At 36.4% G+C, this 26793-nt stretch overlaps 1 protein-coding gene across 1 annotated transcript in view; it reads right to left on the reverse strand.

The window, feature by feature from the left end:
* Nucleotides 1-381: 381 nt before the first annotated feature.
* Nucleotides 382-26793, reverse strand: part of LOC126735283 (dynein axonemal heavy chain 5) — a 45182-nt gene continuing 18770 nt past the window's right edge. Inside the window, exons 11-52 of the mRNA XM_050439229.1 lie at nt 26570-26758; nt 26407-26518; nt 26189-26356; nt 25890-26132; nt 24446-24609; nt 23834-23932; nt 23560-23760; nt 23136-23377; nt 20694-20880; nt 20245-20526; nt 18234-19601; nt 17952-18176; nt 17662-17834; nt 17426-17604; nt 17090-17277; nt 16543-17034; nt 16374-16492; nt 14660-14787; nt 13938-14605; nt 13671-13884; nt 13400-13620; nt 11990-12391; nt 11729-11937; nt 11438-11676; nt 10321-11373; nt 9552-9697; nt 9254-9502; nt 9035-9203; nt 8807-8981; nt 8248-8753; nt 8036-8196; nt 3423-3731; nt 3123-3371; nt 2905-3073; nt 2695-2847; nt 2381-2641; nt 2049-2195; nt 1799-1992; nt 1121-1651; nt 920-1072; nt 682-864; nt 382-629 (exon numbers count right to left, since the gene is read on the reverse strand). Of these exons, the coding sequence (XP_050295186.1) occupies nt 426-629; nt 682-864; nt 920-1072; nt 1121-1651; nt 1799-1992; nt 2049-2195; nt 2381-2641; nt 2695-2847; nt 2905-3073; nt 3123-3371; nt 3423-3731; nt 8036-8196; nt 8248-8753; nt 8807-8981; nt 9035-9203; nt 9254-9502; nt 9552-9697; nt 10321-11373; nt 11438-11676; nt 11729-11937; nt 11990-12391; nt 13400-13620; nt 13671-13884; nt 13938-14605; nt 14660-14787; nt 16374-16492; nt 16543-17034; nt 17090-17277; nt 17426-17604; nt 17662-17834; nt 17952-18176; nt 18234-19601; nt 20245-20526; nt 20694-20880; nt 23136-23377; nt 23560-23760; nt 23834-23932; nt 24446-24609; nt 25890-26132; nt 26189-26356; nt 26407-26518; nt 26570-26758 (11724 nt within the window). The 3' untranslated portion in view covers nt 382-425. The remainder of the gene's footprint in view (nt 630-681; nt 865-919; nt 1073-1120; nt 1652-1798; nt 1993-2048; nt 2196-2380; nt 2642-2694; nt 2848-2904; nt 3074-3122; nt 3372-3422; nt 3732-8035; nt 8197-8247; nt 8754-8806; nt 8982-9034; nt 9204-9253; nt 9503-9551; nt 9698-10320; nt 11374-11437; nt 11677-11728; nt 11938-11989; nt 12392-13399; nt 13621-13670; nt 13885-13937; nt 14606-14659; nt 14788-16373; nt 16493-16542; nt 17035-17089; nt 17278-17425; nt 17605-17661; nt 17835-17951; nt 18177-18233; nt 19602-20244; nt 20527-20693; nt 20881-23135; nt 23378-23559; nt 23761-23833; nt 23933-24445; nt 24610-25889; nt 26133-26188; nt 26357-26406; nt 26519-26569; nt 26759-26793) is intronic.

Here is a 26793-nt window from a genome sequence, read left to right on the forward strand (position 1 = left end):
ACTTGTTCCTGAGAAGGACAGCTAGACTGGTGAAACAGCACTCCTCGAATATTGACTATCTATCTATTCTACTTGTGTTTGTTATGCATTATCAATAAGAAATATATTAGCCATAATAAATCCTGTGATGTAAAGACCTCTCTGTGATTAATATGATGTTAAAGTTTTGTCTGTGTAATGTCATCATGTTAAAATGGTTACTATAAATCTCTAAAATCAGTTTCTCTTCTTTTTTAATAAAAGCTTACTACCTACTTAGTTGTTAAGTTGTAAACATATAGAGTTTACTTTATCTTAGGGAAGGCAATTGTTAATTTAACTCATTTATTTTTTGTAATATTGTGCTGCTAAATAAATTTATGGGAAATGATACGACTATACTATACGTCATATCTCTTTAATTTACACAACTTTTTCACTCATTTCTACTTAATATCACATAATAAAGCCACCCCTCTTAACGTCCAGTGTCTAGGGTTATGATCGGTTTCAAAATCGATACTCCCCACGTATTTTTGGTCTGTTCTTTGCGGTTTTCTATAAATTGGACACTCGTACAGTTTCGGGTCTTTGCCTGCAGTAGTATTAATCGCGTAGATATAAATTACCGGCATTTGCTCATATAAGACCTATAAAATTATACATTATTATATAAAAAAACATAGAAACCACGTTCAGTACCTTGGGTTTGCTTTCGATAAGTTTCCCAGTCCTTCTGTCCAGGCCGGCGCCTTCTAAAAATAGTCCATGTACATATACCCCTTCCGGAGGTCCTTCTTTTATGTCCTCTTTGTTGTATTTAGTGACTAAATTTTGCAATACCACTGAATCTAATGCCCAACCTTTGTGCGCCCTTGTGACATCCTGAATTAACCCTTTTTATTTACAAAAAAATAAACAATTTAACTCAGTTGCTTACTTGTCTCATAGCAGTTAAGAATCCTTGTGGATTGAAGAAGCCAGTCATCCAGAAAGCGTTTGGCTTTCCGTTGTTACACCAGCTCCTAAATTGGGCATCTCGCTCCAACAGTTCTGTATACCAGAAACCCAGTGTAGCTGATTCCCAAGAAATCTAAAAATTCATCATATTCATTTGGAACCTACAAGTTTTCTACACAACCTTTTGCCATTTCTCTGGAATTCTTGCGTCATACATGGCATCCAGTGAGGTTCTTAGATTTTGACTCATAACTATCGTGCCGTCTATCGCGAGTTTCAAGTCTGATAGAGTGGATTTCACCTCTTTAATCACCCTTTGTATCCTATCAATCTCTTGTCTTAGAAAGATGTTCATGGGCAACAGCGCACCCATCCTTACAAGAGCCTCTTTTACCTCAAAAGAGTTATACAAATTTGGTAGTTTCGCTAGCATGTCTTCTGCGAGGCAGTAAACGACACTTTCTCTCGTTTCACCACCACCGCCACCCCCTTCTTTCGGTTGGACACTTAAAATGGTGTCCAAAATACCTTTTGCAGTATTTATTTGATAAGTGATGTCAGCGTTTCCATGAAGACCAAACACCTCCGGGGTATCTGTGGCTGGCAAACTGTTAATGTAGTCTATGTAACCGTGAAGATTTCTCGTTTGCGGCACCTTGTAGCTTTTATAAAATTCGAAACCTGGACGCAAGAGGACGTCACAAAACCATACCTTAAAAAGTTTTTATTAGGGAAAATTTAATAGGAGAGGCCATTTGTAAAGTGATCTAAAGAAGTACATGTAATACGTCAGTACATAAACGCTCGGACTATTCCGCTCAGATCAAAGAAAATATAGATAGTTAACTTGATGTAGTACCTGTGTAAATGTTGTTAGCAACCTCTTGTCAAAGTCATCGGTTACACGTCCTCCATACTGAACCTCGCCCAACATATAACAAACAGTGGGCCAGGATACGCCCTTTTTAGGATCCATATCGTCCAAATGGTTCTGAATAAACTGGACGCTCGCTGCAAAGTCCGCCTGGTTAAACTCATATGGCACGTTCCAGCCTACAACAAGAAATTTGTTCAAAGCCCATGAGTAAATTATTAAAATTTCCTTCTACCTAATGGTCCGAATTTCCTTCTTTCCTGTACAACTGTATGCAAAAATGCCACCGCGTACAACAATGGGGGCCACTGAGACTGCGTAGAATAGTCCAAGAAGTCTTGAGTGATATTTTGGTAGGTCCTTTTTAAACTCGCTCTTATTCCTGGAAAATTTAAGGGGTAATATTATAGCACTTTCTGCAATATTTGTGATTATTTCAGGAATATTTAAGAAATTTTCGGTGTTACCACAGGGGTTAGAGTTACTTTAAAGGGTTAAGTTAAAGACTGAAAATAGCCGGGTCATTCATTTCATATTCATCGATAATGTGAATTCTATTTATTATACCTTGCGGAGGCTCGTTGGTAAACTTAATGGCCATCTGAAGTAACCCAATTGGAAATTGCTCGTGCACCTCAGTCGTAAGCCAAATCCTAAAAGAATCTTCAATCTCTTCTGCATCCACCAAGAACGCCATCACCTCCGTGGCAAACGGAAGGGACAAGTGGATGTTCTGTAGCAAAACCCATCCACCATTAAGAATCGATTTCTCGATCATGTCTCTGGCCACGATTTCTTGCCCCTGGCCCATGGAGACTGATTTTAAAGCTGCAATAGATTTTTTTAATACTAATTATTTCTTCTTAATTAAGATATCTTACGGATATCTTTGGATTTTGCTAAAGCGGCAATTTGCGGAGACGGATCCGATCCAATGGATAAAATACAGATTAAAGGAGTGCGAGGCTCTGATTCGGCCCAAGTGGCTTCCAGATCCAATATGCAAGGCTCACCATATTCATTCCCAAGGGAATCTTAAACAAAATTTGGTTTACATATTTCAGTGAGATTAATTGATGCAAAAGTGTTACCCATAATATATTTTCTAGCTTGCGATAGGGTCCTATCGGGGCTCCAAGACCTTATGAGCAAAAGTTTCCTAAACACATCCAAACTCTTTTGGTAGCCGCAAGGTATGTCTTCTTCTTCTGGCTTTTCTTTCTCGTACCAAACTCTCCATTCTCTCTCGTTTGATTCGATCTTTAACAATGTTAGTATAAAATATTAAAAAAACATTTTAACAACTCACCTTTGTCAGCAGCTCAGCAAACACCGAAAGCTTATTAATTTCCACTAAATTCAACCAAGTGATGTCCAAAATCCATCTAAATGGCTTGGGCTGTACAGCGTTCAGATCCAAAGAAGCACCACCTTTTATAAATGCCATGAATTCTTCATGGGTAATCACCTCTTTTTGTAAATCAATTTTCATGGCCATCATCAAAGTAAATAAGGACTTGTGTCGCTCATAGAGGCTTCTTTGAGTGAATATCCACACCTAAAAAGCCTTTGAAAGATTATTTCCACTTTGAAAAGATCCGCAACTGACCTCATGAGTTAAATATTTCAAAATAATATCAATTCTCTCTGTGGTGTTGTTGCTTTTCTCCGACTTGGTGATTGAACTGTCAAAGATAATGAGGAACTGTTTTAGTGAGTTCTGGTACATGACATTCACGTTGCTCATCTCAACTATGAGGAAATACAAGATGGACCCTCTGGCTGCTACTGCTCTGAACTCCTCTCTGGCTACATTGATCTTTTTTTCAGTTTGGACGGACACTAGGAGTTTTTGAGTTACTTCTTCTGCCGTAGATTTAGTTACTTGAAGTACATTAATAAGTTCTTCATCGTCCACCTAGGAAGATAGATTATTAGGCTTATGATAATGTTATGACGAATTAGAAACAAGGAAGATGCTCTGCGAGTCTCTGATTTTTTCACATCTAAATTTATGTGATACTGTTTATGGCCCTTTTCTTGATCCTAGGAACAAGAAGCGTGTGTAAAAACTTTGGGATACAACGACCATATGGGGTATCACACAAATTAAAGGACTTGCACTGGCTGAATATGTCTTAAAGAAGAGAGTTAAATTACACTGTGTTTTGCTATAGAATCTTAAAAAATAAATGTCCTCCCTACATAAGAGACATAGTGCAGGTGATTTAGTGCAGGGCTGTTACTCGCGGACTCAATATAAGACATTGAAATCCTCTGGACATCGAAATCTGAATATCGCAATATGTGTGAATAAATACATACCGAACTTCTCGCTATCTTTAAATGCTTTTCGAAATAATACTAGGAGAAGAGTAAAAACTGCTTTATCTTAATATTGAAGTGTTAAGCCCATACAACTTTTTATTTTTGTATACCTATTGCTTATAGTGAAGCAAGAGTTAGGTTTAGTTTTTACTGTTTTAATTTTATTTGTTACAAATTTGTGTTACATCTATTATACCTTAAGGTTGTGACTTGTGTTTTTTTTGGGTTAGTATTTTTTTTACCAGGCTGCAACAGCTCTTTTTGTTTAGAAGCTGAAATTTGCCATTTAATCCATGTGCCTATTTTCGCCGACAGTTGTCTTTTGTTGTTGTTGATATTTTCTTTTGGATTAATAAACGTTTTTATTATTATTATTATAATTATTAGATCTTAGATCCATGCTTTTGCTTATGAATTCTCCAAGGTAAGGATTTGGAGATCAGGTGTACCAGACTCTGGATGAGCCTTAGAATTAGCATTACCGTAAAACTATGGCTATTAAAAAATCTAAAAGGCAATTCAATTTTGAATAAAAAAGGTACTCTTGTTTATTTAATGTAACTCTATCAGTTTTTAATTTATTTGCATTTTAAACATTCAGCGTAAAGAATCCTAAGCCACCGTTATTACATTGACTTTTTTTCAAGTAGGTTTGTGTCAGCACTTATCAGTTTTTCATGTAAAGAAATTATATGACAATTTTACTGTCACTAAGTAAGGGTGTATTATTTGTAGTAAAAATTCTAAAATAAGAAAATGCCACGTCATAATGAATATTCCAACAGTGAAATGCATGATATGATTTGCGTTTTTGCTCAGTCAAATTATGGTGGACTTGGTGTAGCCAGAAGGTATTTAGAATTACACTCAAATCGAAAACAACCCAATCACACATGTATTTATACCCGCCTAGGCGATTCCTCAGGGAACCCATTTTTTGGGTAAAAGCTCTATTTGAATACCTCAAAAAGTTTTCAAGTAACCCTTAAAAATTAGGGAAAAGTTATCGTAAGACCAAAACTCCTTTAGTTCACCTAATTTTTAAGTTAAAAGTCATGGTTTTTACAAATAATTATTTAAAGATTCAAAGCCTTTAATCCTCTGCGATCCTTATGAGCAAAAGCAAATAACATTGCTACTTTATAAAAAATCTGCTCTAATATAATGATGACATAAATAATGCTCGCAATCATGAAATTGAGAAAGTTAAATTTAATAATACTTTATTCTCAATTAAAAAATAAATTAATTTAATAAACTTTATTGCACACCAGGGGAAAATATGCTCAAAAACATCAACGTTTTATTGATAGTCATCCGAAACTGACCAGTATCACCTCGCTTTCGTTTCTAAACTATTAATAATAAAAATTACAAGAAGTTTAAAAACGAAAAAATCTCCTGGATTTTGGATGGCATACGTATGATAGTCAAGAAAACTGTACACCCCATCCCAAGTCTTTTAATAAAAAAATATTTAAAAAGAGGCTATTTTCCAATTTGTTTAAAAACAGGTATTATTTCACCCATGCTTAAATCTGGAAGTAGATTCCGTAGGTTCCGCAACCATGTTGTCCTATTCTTATGAAACCTCTTTTACCCAATTCTCGTATTATGGTTTGCAGTAGAGAGTATTGATCATTATTACACGACCCATGTATTCTTGTAGGCGTTCTAAGGAGGAATTCTAGATCTTTTTCATTCTTTTTAGCATTTTTATGTATGTAATGTGAGCTTTCCATGGTATTCTAAGCATTCTGTTGTGGTGTTTTCGTCCTAAAACCTTAAATGGTGCTCCAAAAAATATCAACGTCGATGATGAAGAAGAGGTTTTAGCTCGTATTTCGGAAAATCCAGATCTCAGTATTCGTCGGTTAAGTACGGCAACAGGAATAAGCCAATCGTCTACCTGGAGAATTTTAAAGAAAGAAAATCTCCGTCCATATCACTATACTCCTGTCCAAAATTTGCTACCTCAAGATTTACCAGTTCGTCTACAGTTTGCTCAATTTATGCTAGATAAACAACCGAAAACCAGGAATTTCTTAATGACCTTCTTTTCACCGATGAGGCGACTTGACGAGGTATTTTTAATTGGAAAAACAATCATTTGTGGGACTCCACATCCTCTAAAGGAAAGACATTTTCAGCATGAATTCAAGGTAAATTTTTGGTGTAGTGTGATATCTGGTTTTTTTATTGGTCCTTTTGATCTTCCTCCTAACCTGAACGGGCCCCTCTATTTAAACTTCCTTGAACAACAGTTAAACCCACTACTAGAAGATGTACCATTAGCCATAAGACGGAACATGTGGTTTATGCAAGACGGGGCGCCGCCACATTTTTCTCTGCCGATACCTGAATAAACATTTTCATCACCGGTGGATTGGGCGTGGCAGTGAATTTGTTCCAGACTTAAACCCTCTAGACTTCTCAATATGGTCACACATGAGGGACATGGTTTACAAAGATACAATTAATTCCATCGAAGAATTATGACAGAAAATTCAAGAAGCTGCTATATCAAAAATAATCGACAAATTGAAGACAAAACTGAAGTGGAAACGACAATATTGAAGTGGAAGGCGGGCATCTTGAACATTTACTTTGATGTTTTTTTTTAAATATTGTTACTGATTGTTATTTGTTGTCTTTACTGTTGTTACCCAGCATAGAGGTAATTTAAAAGAATAAATTCCTATTAAGCCAATGTAATAACGGTGGCTTAAGATTTTTTACGCTGAATGTTTAAAATGCAAATAACTTAAAAACTGATAGAGTTACATGAAATAAACAAGCGTACTTTTTTTATTCAAAATTGAACTGCCTTTTGGATTTTCTAGTCGTTTTAACCATAACTGATTGGGCAAAAAAGATATGTTGTAATTTACCTAAGTAACAGGGTGTAACTAACGCCCTGTATAAATAATGCTAAATTCACCACAAAATTCGTAATTTTCATGTCAAACCACATAAAGTCGCCAATTTTCAAGACGATACTGCTTAAAATCACAAAATTATTAAGAAATTTCAAATTAAAATTCCAACTTTAAATACCCTGTATCTCATAAACCTGCAACATTTGTATAAGATATGTTAATCTTAATCGCCATATTTTGGTGTGTATAGTATTTCCAGTTCACAGATTGCCTATTCTTAATGAATCACCCTGTATATCTAATGAAAAGCATTTTATATTTTTTCAATTAAATATTTTATAATTATTATAGATTTCTCAATAATTCATGTTTTAAGATACAAATTTTTAACATTTTAATCTTTCTGCCTACAAAAAAACATAAAATCAGTCCTGTTAATAAAACCATGGACAAAACTTTTTTTTTTTTTAAATTTTTAAAAAAAATATTTGAATTTAAGAATATAACGTATTTCACACACACTAACTCCACATTCAAATTTTTATTTAGGTTTATTTCTATGATTCCCTATTCTACGTTTATGATGACGGTTCTCCTTTAATATGATGTTATGACAGTATGAGTATTTACTTGTGAAAAGATCGGCTTGTTGTTATTTTTGCCTTTAAAATAGACTAAATCCGTTCCCATTTTTTATTTTATTCCATATTTAACACAAATAAGATAAATTAACTTATTATTATATGTGTTAATATATATTACACTCCTTTAAAACACTCCCTTGCCCCTAAGTACAAGTTGAACTCAAAGTTGTTGTTTTCTAAGGGATGAACTTATGAAGGAAAACATTTTGCCAAAATTCAACGAAGTATTGAATTACTCTTTTTGAAGATTTTGTGTCCAGACTTAAAAATATAATGCTTCTGGAATACTTTTATTCCTTTTCATTAGCTGTGCTATCAAAGATACACTCAGGAGCACTTCCTGTTAACAGTCAGGTCATTTAAAGGCTTACCAAAGACCCTTCGGTAGAATTCAACCGGCTCAACAAATTCGTTTCAAGCTCCTTCATCCGCTTCTGATTTTGCATGACGGATTCAAATAAGGCAACTCGTTCGGCTTCCAAGTCTGATTTCTCCATTAGAATCACCCGTCCCAGCAGTTGATCTTCTAAGCCTAAAAAGAAACTTATTTCATTACAATTGAAACCCTTTTACTAGCACTAACCTAGCATGGTAACAGTGAAGTCAATAATGGAGGTTTTCGCGCTGATCTCTGGAGAATAAGGTGGATTGGGTAGCTTTGTGGTGATATAAAGCATAAATCCTTTTAGAACATCACACTCCTTATCACCTACGACAACTTTCTCGATGCTTCCAGACTTTATAAAGTTTTTCTCCAATACGTTATCGAGAACTGGATCCAACTCTATATCAATGTCTTCAATAAGCAAGGGTTTCCCTAAGGATAAACAGTCCTCCAAATGCGTCCTGAAATATTTATGATTTAAGCTGGTAATCTGTAAATTGTTGGCGCCCTCCTTGTTTTTAATCCACATTTTCCCTTGGGTCTGAGGGTCGATCAGAAGTGGATAGGATCTGGATTTAGTTACTATAAGGGCGTTTTGAACGGATAGTTCATCGTTTGGAAGGCCTTGAAGGGTCCATTCGGACACTGTGGCGCTCTCAATTAACATATTGGTGATGTTCAGATTTGCTGTATATGGAATCGACCTAAAAATGAAATAATAACAAATGGAAGTTTAATGAAGGAAAGTTGTTTGAACCTTGAGGATAAAATTTCCATCCAAGTCTTTACTAATCCTGCTCTGAACTCTTGGTTGTACGGGCCGCAGTATGAAAGAAATCCGGTTGCTAGCAGCACATCACCTACTAATCTTCCCAATTGTTCTTTGAACTCTTTGCTTTGCTGAGTCCATCTCACTTTTTCACCTCCCAACCCTAGATAAAGCGGTAAGTTAAGTACGTTTTAATTGGCATAGTCAGTAAGTTACCTTTGATTAAAGTTGTTGCTGTATTCATTTTTCTTAAGCACAAGTTTGCCGCGTCTGTCAGTCTTTGTTTCTCCATCACTGCACTGTCGTATTGTTCTTTTACTTGTCTCAGTGATTGCTCTCTCTCTTCTAGTTGCTGTTCTGCTCCCGCCAAATCGTCCATGGCCACCTGTGAGTTTATTGTTAACATAGTTCAAACAATGAATTAATAGCATTTACCTTTAATCTCGCTTCTTGTAGAGTCAAATTGGCTTTCAAGGGTAAAACCTCCCTGTTAACGCTGTGGAAGAATGCCATCGCTTTGGTCCAGGACAACAATCCTGCTACATCACCGCAAACCCTTTTAGCAGTGTCCATGTTATAATCTTCCATTTCAAAATAGGGCTGTAGCAGTTCGACCATTTCATTGTTGATGATGTCTTTGGGGTAGTTTTGCAGTTGGAGCAGAAAAGTTGTTGAGGCCATCATCTGAAAGTTGTCAAAATAAACTGGAGTCAGGGATAAAATCAATTCATACTTTAAGAGATTCTTGCCAGGATGGTTTTGGACATGGGGCTGCAGTATCTGGAACTAGTGGATGAATCTTTCTCTGGAATAAGATTAAGACGCAGTCCATGATTCTCATGATTAGGTGAGGTGGTCGACCCAGTTTTCTTACAGTAGCTAAAAATACATTTGATTCAGTTAAAACTTCCATGAAAAAGAAGAATAACATGTGTCAGCAGTTTGAATATTTACTGAATTTACAATATGCTTTTCATTGTTTTAAATTTGGTAAAATAAACTCTTGACAAACTTGTAGAGGCAACTCAGTTGAATGACTTGATAAAATTATTTGATAAGAAATGTTCATTGGTTACTTAAAACCCCTTGAAGAATATTTTATTATTTCATAAAAGTATTCTCAAAAATAGTAAAAATTAGCAAAAAAACCTCCCAACCAAAACTACTCTAATTACTCAACTTCTTAAGTCAGAACCACGTTTTTATTCTCAAATCAAATTCTTAGAAACTCCTTTATATTAATATAAAAAGAAATGGAAATATTTTGAATAGTTCCAATGTTATGACCAAAAATGTCATTTTTTGTGTCAAAATCAAATGTCAAATTTTGTGGCTCTTGAATCTTGATTGACTAAATTGCCTCTAACTAAGAAACTCCATTTTAACCAAGACAATAATTCTTGTAAGAAATTATTGACTAAGAAATCCTCTACTAATCTTTGACTTTAACCCTCTACATTTCAGCAGAAACATTCAAACATTGGAAGAACTTGGTGCATTACCAATATGAGCAGGCTTGATAGTGTTAAGAGCAGCTTCAGCTTCCTCCAAAGCGGGTTTTGCGGCTTCAAGCTTCTGTTCCGCCCTCGCTTTCTCCTCTGCAATAGACGACACCAGAGCCTCAGCTTTCTCCTTCACCTTCTGCACTTGATTTTTCACTATTTCTGCCTGCATTGCTCTCTCAGTTACCTCGGTGAGCACTCGCTCGGCCCTGTGCGATGCCTCGGCCAGTTCTTTCTCCATTACAGCCAACTCTTTTTTAAGAATCAGCACTGAGGAGGAGGCCTCGGCCAGTTTTTCCAGTCCAGTGTCCATCCTTAAAGCTCCGTCGCTTAGTTCCTTCTGTTTGCTGTTGTAGATGCTTTTATATCCAGCAATGAAGTTCAGGTAGGACTTGGGTGTTACGTGGGTGGCCCTTCTGAACCTTTGGAAATATTCGCTTGAGGTAGCAGCCACAACGTCTTGGATAGACCCTAAAGCGTTTACCAGTTCTTCTTTTACTTTATCGGTGCAAGCGATTTTAAACTCTGTGAGGAAATGTTTCGCCACCAAGACCAAAGCGTCTTTGGGCCATGGTTGGAACCAGTCGATCGTGCAACCGGAGATAAGTGCTGGAAATCGTAGTGCTCTGTTTCTGAATTTTTCGCCCACAGGTGAAAAACAGAAAACCACGTGTAGGTTCTGGCACGTGCGGTTCATGAAGAACTCCATAACAATTTCTTGGTTTAAAGTACGCTTGGGGTTCTCTCGTTTCATGATTGGAGTTAGTTCTTGGATGATTTCTGCTTGTTCATCTTTGGTGAATAGGTTAGAAATTACTCCAGATGATAATATGTTATTAAGGTACTCCAAAAAGCCTTCCTCCTTGATGTCCAGGTCGGTGAAGATGAAGGTGGTGCCTTTGCCTTGGCATCCGCAGGAGCGGTAAAGAACTTTGAGGTCTTCTAGGAAGTTGGCGATGTTGTATGATCTTGTAAGGGTTATTTGGAAAGTCTTGTAACCCGCGATGAATGAAGATAGTTTTGTTAAGGATTGTTTTCCACTGCCACCAACACCTACGTGAATTAAGATAATCTAGTTAAGACAGTTGCTACTAAGAGTGAACAAAAAGTAAAGTACCTACTAACATGACGTTTCCTCTAGGATGCCTAATAACTCTGGAGATTTTTACCAGATGTAGCATGGCATCGGGAAAAAAGACCAAATCCATTCCAGAACCGCGGACCATTTCATTAAATTGTGCCAAGAACATTTCCAAACGTTCCCGCAGTTCATTTTCGTTGCTCACAGGTTCGTAGACTTTTGGAAGTTCCATGTCAGCGTCTTCGCCTTCTTCTCCTGTTGGTTCTGGGGCATCTCTAAATGAGTTGAATGAAATGTGTGAGTTTTTGACTGTATGGAGTTACTTACCGCATGAAATCCACAAAAACTGGATTGGGCTCGGTTTTTTGCCTTAGCTCGACTCCTAGTTGGGCTTCTACTAACTCTAGCAGCTCTTCATTGAACCACTCTTTGTCTTTCTCTATGGTAAACCGATCTGAAAAGACTCTGGCGCATTCGTGTTTCCACAGTACCATCATGCAACCCTCTGATTCTATTACAGTTGATAGAGTGCCAATCTAGTAAGGAATATTAGTTATACTTTTATAGAATGTCTAGTTAAGATCTTACCATTCCTTGCCAGATTCTGGATAAGTCCCTTAAAGAAAACACATAGTGGAATTTTGCAGGAGTAGGCAGCAGCTTCGTCCTGGTATTCTTCCATAAAATCCTCGTTAAAGGAATGAGTTTTTTGACGAGATTTCGCACCTCCAAAGTGAAACCTCTTTTGACGTTATAGTGACCTTGTGCGATGACCCCGAAGATCTTATCAATCGAAGAGTCTACCGGTAGAGGGCAATTAAATATGCTGAACTGTCGTTTGAGTCTTGATGGTATGTCGTTTCTACCGCCGCCTGGTTGAGACATGGCTCCCACAAACTGGACGTCTACGATGGTGGCGAATTCTCCGGGTTTTTCCAGACTGTAGAATCCGCCCATGTCCATGGTTTGTCGGACAATTTCATTCGTTATCTGAAGTAATTTAGTTTTAATTGGAAAAATCAATTAAATTGTTATGGGTTTTAAAATATTTGGATTTTTGTGAAGCCTTTGACAGTATCAAGATTTTTTTAATTGAGTGAAAAACTGCTCAATAAGTCCAGGATGGTGGTATTTACAAGGAAACTTGAAAGGACCTTTTTGGTAAAGAAACTCATCAGCTTTCATATGAAACTAGTATCAATAAAATTGTTACATACGTTTTTAAAATATTTAGATTTTTGTGAAACCTTTGACAGTATTAAGATTTTTTTCAATTCGTTGAAAAACTGCTCAATAACTCCAAAACGGTTGTATTTAAAAGGAAACTTTTAAGGTACTAGGTATAGAAACTCATCAGCTTTCATATGAAACTAGAATCAATAAAGTTGTTTCATGAGTTATTAAAATATTTAGATTTTTGTGATGCTTTTGATACTATTTTTAAGCTTTTTCAACCTATTAAAAAACTACTTAATATCTCCAAAACGGCTGTATCTACAAGGAAACTTGAAAAGAGCTCTTTGGTAAAGAGACTCATCAGCTTTTATATGAAGGTAAAACCATTTAAATTAGTGCATCAGTTCTTAAAATATTTAGATTTTTGTAAAGCCTTTGACAATATTAATATTTTTTCAATCATGTGAAAAACTGCTCAATAACTCCAAAATGGTTGTATTTACAAGGAAGCTTAAAAGGACCTTTTTCGTAGGGAGACTTGTCAGCTTTCATATGATACTAAAATCATAAAATTCATCATAAAATCATAAAATTGGTAAATGCGACTTCAAAATATTTCAACGTCATCATCAAATTTTCAGTGTTCATTATATCCATTATTTTGATGTCAAGTTTTGGTTTTTTCCTTTAATTCTCATTATAAGATCACCAATAATGATTACTTTAACCTTCCAGGAATATTCCTTTTCACAACGTTCGCATAATTTAAACATTGCTAGAACTTTAGTGGTATGTTCCCTGATCAATCTATAAACCCCTTACCTGATCTCCCCAGCAATTGATCTCAGGCAAATTGATATCGTCTATAAAAATAATTAGTTTCTTTCCATTTGGTGCCCCAAAGGTGTTCCCCATCCTCTTCTCGACGTAACTCTCAATAGTTTTCTGGAATTGATAAGGTGTGGTAGCACTGGAGAAGTTGAATGCCCTATGCAGATACACCTCTGGATTTGCTTTTTTCATGTAAGATTTCATCATCACCTGTAAATATGCCATTAAATTAAACATCATAAAGGTGATTATGTACTTGCAGTTTTAGCAGTTCCTTGTTCTCCTATCAACATTACAGCCTTTTCCTGCTTGGCTATGGTATCTATCAGATAATTAATCCTGACATTATCCATGATCGGGATGAGAATAGAAGCAAACTCAGGAGTAGCCAGTTCTGGATAAACATAGTTGGTGACTAAGGTGTTCCACATAACCCACTCCCCATCAGAATTTACTACGTAATCAAATATGGTGGCCTACAAGAGATGTTTTAATACCAACTAATGCCTCCTCAAGCTTTAATACTTACATCAGGATTTTTATTGTTATTCTTGGGCAAATCCAACTCCGTCAAGTTTTCTTTAATAAAAGTATTATACTTAAGTCTATCATCAGATTCCAGATAAGCACCCAGTCCCCAAGTGAGAGCGAACACAAACAACTTGGCCAAATGTTCTGACGTAAAAATTTTACGCTCCTCAACCTTCTCCGTTTCTTCTAAGAGCTCCTCGTCGTCAATATCCGACTTGGACGCTGACGTATCTTCAGTGATTTCCGCCTGATTGGGAATTAATCCCTCAAGCAAGTTTATAACTTGCAAAATAATGTTGCATTCCAAGACCAACATCACCAAGGTGAGATTCTGCGCGCCCCATCCCTGAAGAACTCCAAAATACTCATCAAAGAGATGAGTGAAAGTCTCTTGCTCTTTGGGTGTTCTCTTCATCAGCCAGGCTTTCACTATGGGTTTCCACGTGAGGCCGGATGAACTCATATAAACCATTCCGTTACGTGACACCGTAGCAGGAGAAGCGTTATCGATATTTTCCGGTTCAAAAATGATTTTACACGTGGGGGCCATGGATAAACGATCACCGTTGGCTAAAGTGAGGGTTTTGTTATCGTCCAAGACGGAGTTTAAGTTTTCTATCCAAATGCTGTCCACTGGACCGTCTAGGACCAACCAGATATGTTCTCCTAATAGGGGATAATGTTGTCAAGTAAGTCATGTTAAATAACGAATTGACTAACCGTTTTTTATTTTCAAGGTTTTCCTCCAGAGGGCGGAGAAGATACCGTCGGTCCAGTCGTTCGTGGCTACATCCAGTCTTCCGAACATTTGGGCGGCTGTTATGGCTTTTGGATTCATACGCATTTCTCTGGAAAAATTTTAGAGTGCTGCCTTTAGATGATTTTTCAAAAAATGTCGAAAATTAACGGATCTATGCCAAAAGTGCATAGAATCAATAATGGAAAGCATACATTTCTTCAAAATTTAATAAACCAGGATTTTTTGGGATAAATCAACCTCGCCATGATGAATTTTTGATCCACATCAAAAATGCATAGAATCAATAATATAAAGCGTACATTTCTCTATAATTTAATGTACTATGATTTTTTGGTAAAATTGATAGAAAGTGATATTTTTGGGTTAAATCAATTTAAATCAGCTTGTCATGATGGATTTTTAAGAATATATCGGAAATTAATGGATCTATGCTAAAAGTGCATAGAATCAATAATGTAGAGCATGAATTTCATGTTGTATGATTTTTTTTGGGAAAATTAATAAAAATCTAAATAATTCGGATAAATCGATTTGGATCAGCTCGCCATGGAGGATTTTTGGAAATAAGTCGAAAATTAATGGATCTACACAAAAAGTGCATAGAATAAAAAATATGTATCATTGATTTATCTATAATTTAATGTACTATGATTTTTCGGGTAAAATTAATAGAAATCAATATTTTTGGGATAAATCAACTTGGATAAAATATGTCAAAAACTAATAGCTTCACACTAAAAGTGCATAAAATCAATAATGTAAAGCAAACATTTTTCTATAATTTAATGTACTATGATTTTTGGGGTAAAATTAATAAAAATCAATATTTTTGGGGTAAATCAATTTAAATCAGATTGTCATGATGGTTTTTTAAGGATATGATGAATGGATCTACATTAAAAGTGCATAGAATCAATAATGTCGAGCATGAATTTCATGTTGTATGATTTTTTTGGGGATATTAATAGAAATCCAAAATATTACATTTACAACTCGGATAAATCAATTTGGATCAGCTCGCCATGATGGATTTTTAAAAATATGTGAAAAACTAATGGATCCAAACCAAAATTGCATAAAATCAATAATGTAAAACATACATTTTTCTATAATTTAATGTACTATGATTTTTGCGATAAAATTAATAAAAATCGATATTTTTGGGTTAAATCAATTTAAATCAGCTTGTCATGATGGATTTTTGAGAATATGTGAAAAACAGTCAAAATGTATTGAATCAATATTACAGAGCATGAATTTCTCTATAATTTCATATATTATGATTTTTTTTGAGAAACTTACCAGTAGCAGAGAATTTTGCAAGGAACATCAACCAACATAAATCTTGTTGCTCATGTTGCTGATGACAATGATGCAAAATGACAATGAAGAATTCAACCCAGAGGAAAGTCCAAAGTCTATTTACATGATTCTAACTGCTTTTAGGATAGATTGAATGACCAATGACAAAGCATAGATAGAACTACACACTAGTACAGAAACTGCTGATGAGAAGGAAGAAAAGCTGCAAAAACCCGAAATACAATCTTTAAAGATTATCTGGATGGTAGCACACCAGAATCTAGTTTTGGATCATAAGTTCGTAGATAGATTTAATTGTAAATTGAATCTTACTCCAGTTGCCAAACTATAGAAGCTAATTAACGAGCTTACCTGTGAATAGTCCCCATTTGAGTTAAAGCCTTCATTAATATTTGAATACAACTGGTTTTTCCAGCACCAGATGGTCCCAAAGTCATTATCCCATGTCTAACTCGCTGAGTCTCATATAGCTATAAAAAACAATGTAAAAATGACTCAAAAAAAAGACACTCTTACTAACCTGAATAAGCTTCAAAGACCACGAAGGATGATTCAGAAGTCCTGCTTCTTGCACTTGTGCATCAATGGCCTCTTCGAGTTCCGGATAAGCGGTCTTTTCCAACACTTGATTAGGAAATAAATCAGCTACTAACGAAATGAACAGCGGCTCGTCTTCGTCTATGAGTTTGGATAAGTTCATGTCCCTCAACACCCTCATAACTATGGTGCTTTCCGAATCTTTGTTATTAACGCGTTTCGATGCCCCGAGTGTTCTGAGCACCGACAGGATATTTCTGAGCCCGAAGTCGTAGTGGACCTGTTTGGTGAGCTGCTCCTCGCACAGTTTGTAGAGTGTATAGAATTTTCTGGCCAATGTGATGTTCTCCAGAAAACCGCAACTGGCCAATTTGACTCTGATGATGATTTGTCGGTCTGGTACCATCATGGCCACCGTACGAAACTGGATTTTTAAATTTTCTGGGAGTTCTTTTCTTCCCGCATAACCAGGATTCTATAAATTTATGTGATATAAAGCTTATAAGATCAAGAGGTCAGAGCTGTTGTACCATGGTTATAAATATTCCAAATTCCGGGCACATTTCGACAATATCGCCATCGGTGAACTGGAATGATTTCTTTTTTTCTTTTTTGCTTGCGAGGACCACAGCTACTTGCTGAGCAGCTACGGATAAGACTGGCAATTCTATTCTGTTGAACTCGTCGAAGCAACCCCACGAACCTGATTGAGCCAAACCTTAAAAGAATAATTTAAGCTTAAGCATGGACCTTTTCAGATCCAGTTATCCTAATTCATGTTTTAAATTACGTTTTTTAGATAGCGTCGCAGGTACTCTACTACGGAATATGATTTTAGGGAGTTTCTATAATTATCTAGTTCGTACCTTTGTATATTCTTCCAAGACCTCTATAATCCATTTGATCAGAGCAGTTGAAAACCACCACATATTTAGCCAAAGTTTTACCCATATCTTTGACAGTTTCCGTTTTACCAGTTCCTGCTGGTCCACAGGGTGCCCCACCCATACTCATTGCTAGTGCTTGAGCCAGAGTAATGTAGCACCTTAAATTAACAAATTGATCGATGTATCACAATGAATCAATCACAAAGATGCTCTACCTGTCTGTAAGGGGCGTAATGACCAACCGGTCAGTACATCCTAAATATTCATTTTGATACGAAAAAGTGACATCAGTGATTACAATGAGAGTTTTATCTTGTTCTTCTTTGAAGTAAAATCGACACTGCTTGAGCCATTCGAAGTCATTGACGTGCCGAACGTTTAAACGACACTAAAATAGTGAAAATTTAAGCTAATAAGTAAACGTGGGTCCAAGCAGACATTAGTAGAACTCTGCTGGTATATCCCTGAAACGATGAGAGGTGAGCATATTTTTGTCCCCACTTACCAAGATATCAAAAATATCCCTCTGATGGACGTGAATCGTAATAAGAGTTTCAAACTTCGTACGTTCAATTTTGGTGAGGTCCCTAGTGGTTTGATCGATCAACGTATTCAATAACTCCAAGAACTTATTGTTCGTATCGGGCATCACTTTTTTATCGTGCCTGGCCTGCAGTAGAGCAAGCTCTGCATCTCTTGTCCATATCATTTGAAGACCAAGTAGACCAATCTGTTTATAACAACGGTTATTTGAATCATATAATTGATTCATCATAAGAATTCTTACCTGAGAAGGCATCTTATCAAGAAAAACTAGCAACTGAAAGTTAATATCATTAATCATCGCAAAAGCTGTCCGAATAATCGAATGCAACGACGCCTGGGAGGTCTGCAATAACTGTGTCAGCCAGGTTTCCACACTTCCTTCTGCCCTCACCGCCTTTTCCAACTGAATCAACTCGCCCTCCGAAGATATAATGGCAGTTATCTTATTATACTCTATGTCATGAAACTTCACGTATTTAGTGTTATCAAAGATAGAGAGCAAATGGTTCTGGATTGTGTGGGAATCAGAGGCCTGCCCAAGAATTTCCAACAAAGCTGGATCGGACACAAAGAAGAACCTAGGAAACATCATACGCTTGCGCTCCAGATAACCACTAAGCGACTTCTGACAAATCTCTAGCTGCTCTTGAAGATGCGGTAGGAGCTGCTTAAGCATATCATCACCAACGCAGCAACTGACCACCCCAGGAGTCTCATGGGCTCTCTGCATAATTTTCTGCCATGATTTATCAATTTTCGAGAAGCGTTTTGCTTCTTTTGGCAACTGCTTAGCAATGTCACCTCCAACAAACACGGCCTCCAAATAAACCCACATATTTTGCACCAACAACCACCTCTCAAGAATTTCATTTGTATTAGATAAGTCGTGTACCCATTGCTGAATTTGCTTCTTAAATGGTGCGTTGTATCTGTTGGACAATAGGGAGCCCAACACCATAAGACTGTCCTCCAACTGTCCGATAGTTTCGGCAGTCGTGTCACCCCTCAGCAGTAACTCACCTCTGTTGTTAAAAGTCATAAAAGTCAACTCATGGATGCTCCATTCGTTAGTAACTTGACGCAGCTTCGCCTCAATATCTCGTTCTTTCATGGCAGAGATGCAAATGTCCTCTATGTCTTCTTTATGCTGCAACAGGGGAGCTTCGAGGATATTTTTGAGGCAAAAGCCTTCGCTTTCCAGCTCGAAAATATGGTTGAGGGAGTCCATGATCCTTTGCCAATGGCGCGGTTTCATGGCCTTGTTAGCCATCAGTTCCAATAGGGGGCACATGTCGTTAAAATCGTCGATGGTTTTCTTTAAGGCGAAGAACGCCGGCCATTCTTTGAGACCTTTTGGGAGTTTTCGGCAACGATTCTGGAACTCCATCAGCTCATTGTTAATTTCCTCGATGTTCACTTCACCCCAGGGTATGTCATAGTAGCTGTTTACTCTATCAATGACGTCGTTGTATAGTTTGTATAATTTCTGAAGTAGGTTTAGTTCTTTTCGTATCTGTGCCAAGTCTGGATAGTCTGTAGTGGCCAAACCAAAGAGCTCCTCGCCACTTTGATATGTTTGAAGCTTTCTCCACATACCATCGAAACGGTTCTAAAATAAATATTGACAAATAATTATATATAACAATAATAAGACGTTTATTAGTCACCAAGAAATTACAGCAATTAAGCACAAAGAATACTAATAGGTAGGTGTTGTAACTTTTACAACATTTCAAATATTACAAAATTCCACTAAATATTGAGTATTTCATCATTTACCAATAACAAAAAAAGTAAACTAAATAAAAAAGCTAATAATGCAAGGTGACCAACAGGTCATAATATGCAGATTTACAGAGATATCCCTTACACATTCTGTTGAGGCCAAAAAAAATTTAAAAAAAAGACAATAATTTAAAGACAATAAGAAAGAACATACCTAACGAGAGCATGGGAAGAGGATTAGGATATGAAAGAAAATATGACGGGAAGGGACGATGAGGAAATATAGCGATTTATGGCAACGTTTAAAGCCTTTCAGGAACAAAATCATGAACAATATTATCCACAAAAACGTTAAAAAAATTCACTCATACACATAATTAACCAAGGAGAAGCAGCTTAATGTTAACTTTAAAAGTTTTTTTCTGTCAATGTAAAATCATTTATTTTAAACCTATTTATATAGTGTGCAATCAAGTATGAAAATGACGTTTTAAATAATTCACTAATATAATTGAAGCTGTTCTTACTTGGAAGAGGATTAGCCTGTCCGAAGCTTCCCTGGGGGTTAAACCAGCTTGCATAGGACCAGCAGTACGATACTCATTGCAATAGTCAATTTTGTCTTGCCTAAACTTCTCCAAGTTGTTCTTGAGGTCGTTCTGAAACTGAGGTTGCATGTCCAAGAGGTTCACTTGGACTTTCAGGGCGTTATCTAGCAACTGCCTCCAAGTGTATCGCAGGTTATCCACCTGCTCAATGATTTCCCTCTCTACAGATACCTCATGCCGGTTAAGGACATTAAATGCGTCCTGAAAATATCCGTATATTGTATGGGATGAATGACAATTGATATTATGGCGCTGGTCCTCCACCATCTCATGAGAAACTGTGACACCTCCTTTATTTAATTTAACAGGAGATGTCACAGTTTCTCCAAAATAATGGAAGTTGTAGTAAGAACCTGGAAAATAATTACCTCTATGGGATCGATCCTAAGTTCCATATCCACCTCCTGTTCTCGTATTTTCTTAAGGGTGTCCATGATCATTCGGACGTCATCGAGGTCTCGTATGGTTCGCTCCAGTTTTCGTTCCATCTCGTTTATTACTGCGTATACGTAGTCCATTTCTCTTCGATATTTCTTCTTCATTGCTTGGCCAATTCTAGAGGTTTGCATGGATTAGTATTATCAAATGATCGTGAATAATTAATCAAAGTGAGAACCACGACTGGTTATATTGCTTCACAAAAAAGGTTTTGATAATATTATCAGCATCTTCAGGAGAAGATGTTACAATTGTTATACAATTGCTCTCAGAAGAAACTTAAAACTCAACTGGAATTGAGTGATGTTTCTTGGGTGAAACTGAATGAATTAACCCAGCTGCTCTAACATTTCCAAACCAAGAAGATCTTTTGAAGACTCCAGTTATTTCATGTAAGTTGAGTGAGTTATTTCACTTAACTGAAACTTACTTGAGCAACCTTACTATACTGAAGATCAATGAAAACACTCAACTTTAAGTCATTATCTGAATCACTTCTGAAGATGTTAACGTAGTTAATGAAATACGTGCCAAATTAGTAACGAGTTAAAAATAATATTTTCATCTCTGCAGCAATCTGTTCTATGCCTCCAGGATGAATATAAATTGTACATTATAATATTTTCAATACCTGTGTGTACAGGGTGTCATTTTGGGTACTTTTGCGGGATATCTTCGTTATTTTTAGAGATAAAGAGTTGCGGTTTTGGCGACACGGTGCTACTTTTTTTCGTAAAACTAAAGATGCTGTTAACGAAATTTTCATAGCCCTTTTATTTTCTAAGATACAGGGCATTTTTGAGATTTTTGCATTTTGGGACCCCCGTCGTATCTGCAGATGAATAGTAGTGTCCAGTCAACTGGAACTGAGTTGAGTAACTTAAGAGACTCAACTGATCTAGTATCTTTAGAAGATTAACGAAGATACTCTTTCATTCAGTTGAGCAATTGAAATAAAGCTTGGTTTAAATTTAGTGTTAATCTTTTCCTGAAGACGTTAATATAATTGATGAGACACGTGATAAAGAGATCAACTAGTTTTCCTTTGATATACATACAGGGTGTCCCAAAAAAGAGTGTCAAGCGAGCGCCCAGAGATAGAGCAACCCTAAGGGAATCCGAATCACCCCCACGTATATGATCTGATTTTTTTTAGTTAAGGAGTTTTTAGTTAGGAGTACATTTTTTGTGATTATTTAGTATTATTCAACTTTTATGCTTATTTCTGCTATATTCATAGTAAATAGGTAAGGCGAATGCCTGATTTTTATTTTACTATTTAGATAAAAGTTGACTCTGACAAGAACACAAATAATTTGATCCAGAAATTAAAATATTGCTTACAAAAATTGTAATTTTAATCTATTTAAATTTTTTAACTGAAAATCTCCATGAGCTGTTATAAGATGTTGATTTGGAGACAAGGAGAGACACGTTTTTTCAGAACGATGGGGTTCCTTGCCATTATCCGATAAATGTTTAAGAATATCTGAATAAGCGATTTAGACACAAGTGGATCGGTCGAGGTGGACCAATTCAGTGGCCCCCCAAATCACCGGACTTAAACCCAATTGTTTTTTTTTGTTTGGGGTTACTACAAGGAGGTCGTGTACGCTCAAGAGTCAAGAAACTTAGAAGAAATAAGAATAAAAATTAATGAAGCAAAACAAACCGTAAAAAATAACAGATTAGCATTTATAAAAAATAGACAGTTAAAAGATAATTTTTTTCGCCGATGCCGTATTTGTATTGTAACAAGGTCGTCATTTTGAAAACTTTATGTAATAATTAAAGATAAATTGATTAAAACACTTTTTGCTTTATTTCTTTTATTAGTAAATCTTTTTTTGTTTTCCTTTTAACTGTTATTTAGATAAGATGCGATAAGGGTAGCCCAATAAATTTTTTATAGTGAAAAGCTGATAGACCGATAAGGTTCCTTAAATAATTATGTTTTGAAAAAAAATGCTGTAATTTTTAAAACGCCTTTAACTTTGTTGAACTTTTTTTACTTTTGTTTATTATGTCACAATTTATTTATTTTTGTAAGCAATATTTTAATTTCTGGATCAAATTATCTTTGTTCTTGTCAGAGTCAACTTAAGTATCTAAATAATAAAATAAAAATCAAGCATTCGCCTTACCTATTTACTATAAATATAGCAGAAATAAGCATAAAAGTCGAATAATACTAAAAAATCACAAAAAATGTAATAACTCCTAAACTAAAAAAAATCGAATCATATACATGGGGGTGATTCGGATTCCCCTAGGGTTGCTCTATCTCTGGGCGCTCGCTTGACACTCTTTTTTGGGACACCCTGTATATACATATATTAGTAATATATATTATAATATATTACTTTAAATACCTGTGAGTACATGACTTAATCTCAGTCATGATTCCATACTTAAGCTTCTCCGTAGAAATTGCCAGGCAGTTGGCAATGGTGAAGACGTCAGGTTCGGTACTGAGTCGCTCGTTGAGCTCTTCGTGTTTGCGCAGGGAGGCCTCGAACTCGCTTAGTTGACAGTTGAGGAGCTCCCTCTGAGATTTCTCGTTTCTCCACAAGATGCTGTAGGGACGCCATCTCGAGAGAAACTGTGACATCTCCTGAGGACAGAAAAAACGCCAGGAGATGTCACAATTTTAGTTAAGAGGCGTCATAAGTGTTGTGAATGGTGTGCGGAATGATAATAGTAGTCATCTATTCTGGCGAAAATTGGTATGTTTTTTATGGGGGGAATTTGTTACTTGGATGACATGAGATAGATCTGTGTTAAATTTATACTTACAGCACGCATATCTTGTGTGCAAGATGTCAACAGCGACAGGGTTTTGATCACTTCCTTGTTTTCCATCACGTGGTTGTAAAAGTTGCGTTGTTGCAGTGGAAACATGGGTTTTTCTTCGGTCATGAGTCTGTAAAGTTTTCTTCGGCGCATGCGGAAGTCGTCCTCCTTGGTCTTCACTATGGGCTTGGTTGTGATCTTCTTCTAAATAGAGATTTTTCAGTTAGTGACCTAAAGTATAAAAATATTTAAGTGCATTCAAGAATTCCAGACTTACTTGTTGTTGTATGAGTCTAGACTTATTGACCACATCCATAAGATTGGCAGAAGGTCCAGCAATCTTCTTCCATACGGATCGTTTACTGGCACTCGCACCCTGTTGTATTCATGCAAATGTAAAGTGTGTTGTGATAAGTGTGGACACATGGTTTAATATAGTGTGGAGCATTCAGTGTCAGTGGTGCAGACAGAGTATAAAATATGTTTGGAGCAGTATACAGAGGTAAGAGTAGGTGCGGGATTAAAGGGTAGTAAGAGAGAAGAAGAAAACACAAATTAGATAACAAAATGGCGGACAGAAGCAACTTGGGCAGTTGTAAGAGTTTACTTACTGTCAAACTGTTACAACTATCGTCTGTGGTTTCTGCTGGTTCTATCTAAATATATGGTAGTCGTTTTAGAATGTGGGCATTCTGGGACTGTCCTAACAGCACTATAAAGGAACATTCACTGTTCCAGAAATATTCTGGGACCAAGAAAAATAGTTGATATGGTTAATTACAAATCTAAAGAACCCTGGAATATTCTTTTAGAACATTAATGGAATCTTTGTGATACGTTCCCTGAATAATCTGTGCTATTAGGGTATTTTAGTTATTAATGGACTTACGTCTTGGCTTGCGGCCCACTGTCCCACCCCTTTAGAAACTGAGGTGATGTTTTTACCAGCCAAATTAAGAACCTCCTGAACTTCATCCAAATTCGGTTGAACACCCACTTTGGGAATAAGCAGTAGGGCGTTCAGAATAAACACCGGAGTTCTCTCATCTTTATCTAATATAGGGAGAAAGTAGATGAAAGATTCAGTGGTATTCAGTTCCATCAGTACAGGGTCGTCAAAAAAAATCAGGGTTTTGTATGGGGATCTGAATGGTGTGCTGACCTTGAAGTTCCGTCTAGGCATTGTTTGAGTCTGTACGATCTCGGATATAGGCTGAAGATCATGAGGTCGTATGACCTTGATGTAAGAACTAAGAAATTCAACTAAAATTATAGTGAAGATGGAAGACAAGTATTTTAAGCTTGAAATAACATTAAATTTAGTTTAATTCTTCTACAATAATTAGAATTTTACTCAAATTGTTTCCTTCTTTACTAGTTCTTGTATCTTTAGAATGCTTTATTAACGAATTAAGATCATACGAGAGTTTTGCATTAGTTTCTTAGATTACATGGAAAGCTGTGTGTCATTTGTAAACAAATTTAAAAAAGCAAATATGATACTGTAAGGTAACAAAAATAGCACGAAAAACAGATCTTTGAAGAACACTTGACAAAATGGCTTCACCATTCCATTAGAGCCTACTCAATTTTAAGAATTAACAGAATATTAAAGCCTTATAGAAAGACGCTAAAAGGCAAGATTAAAGCAATTTTCACAATTACTTGAATTATTTGAAACTAGATCTTCTTGGGCTGCATTCTTATTGACTACTGATACTACTTCTCTAAAGAAATGTAATCAATTGGAAGTCCTTTCATTAGCTAGGTCTGCCGTCTGACTTTAAATTATCTGCTCTGGAGAATAAAAAATCTCTACAAGCAAGTCAAGTTCAGATTAAATGAGACTTGCATTAGCTTCTTGAATGTTCTCTTGTCTAAATAACACGGAAATCTGTGTGTCATTTGCAGAAACACATGTGAAGCGATTAGGTGTTTAAGGTGAGAAAAGTATCACCAAAATAGATGGAAATCTTGGGCTGTATTCTCATTAACTGTTGATACTTCTTTTAAGGGATATGGGGATATTTCTATCATTTGATGTACAGGGTCATTGAAAAAAGTTTCAAGATTATGCATGAGGACCTGAATGGCCCTTAAAATTCTGTCTAGACCTTGTTTGAGTCTGTACGACCCTGGATTCACCTTGAAGCGCAAAAAGTCACATGAACTAGATGCATATCTAAACTTAAAACATTCCGTTCTTTCTTTCGGCGGTGTAAAAATCGGAGTTTTCCATTGCAAAATAAAAGTTGACTTTGAATATTCACTCCAAGGTCAGCTCCTTGTCTAAAACCTTGGCACTGCGATACTTGATGACTTGCTATACGTACATTCAACACAAAATCTCTTCCGTAAAGCATCCAGAGACTGCCTGGTCACTTTGACTAGAACGTCAATTACTTTTCTGGTATAGTACCGTCTCATTTCACCTACTGCTCCCCTAACAACTTCGTTCATTGCTTTGCTCATGCCTCCGCTGAACAATAGATGAGGTTTCTCAAAACATTCCCAGACCAGCGACCAGTCAGATGGTTGTTGAGACCCCGTTCCTCCGTCCGGTGGTTTTTCCTCTTCTATAGAAGAATTTCGTGCCAATAGAAACTTTAAAAAGTTTTTTGTGAAACTTTACCTGCGAATAGAAAAGCACCATCTTGGTCCACTGAATCCGTGCTATCAATGCGAGCTTTCTTCACTAAAATTAGAATTTCTTCAACAGCTTCTTCTACCATCATGCATTTCTTATGCAGTTCGGCGGCTGAAGAGCGACAAATTTCATCGGTTTGATCACAAAAGGCATCTGCAAAAGAGAATATGTTAATTTGCAATTTCTTTAGATTTATACCATACCGATTTCCCAAGGAGGGTCTCCATCATCTGGTAAGGCATGCAGCTGTATGGTTTGCATACTAGTCAGCACCTCCAATACTCTATTTACATAAATATCATGGATTCTTTCGGTCTGAAAGTGAATGAATAATTTTCACAAATAAGAGCATTTCAAAGCACTTACAAGTATTTTAAAGTTATTTATGGCGGAGTTTGCTGAATCTATGTAAGACTGCCACTCTTCAGAGACCCAGTCCAGTTGATTAAGACCCGGCTCGATTTTGTTGGAGAGTTTTATCAAGTGTGGTAGGAATAAGGGGCGGACCTCTTGTTTGACACTGCGGACTGATTTTAGGAAGTCGTTGATTAAAAACTGCAAAGAATGTTATTGATTATTATGACGATCAG

Source organism: Anthonomus grandis, chromosome 4 (assembly GCF_022605725.1).
Source record: "Anthonomus grandis grandis chromosome 4, icAntGran1.3, whole genome shotgun sequence".
Taxonomy (NCBI): domain Eukaryota; kingdom Metazoa; phylum Arthropoda; class Insecta; order Coleoptera; family Curculionidae; genus Anthonomus; species Anthonomus grandis.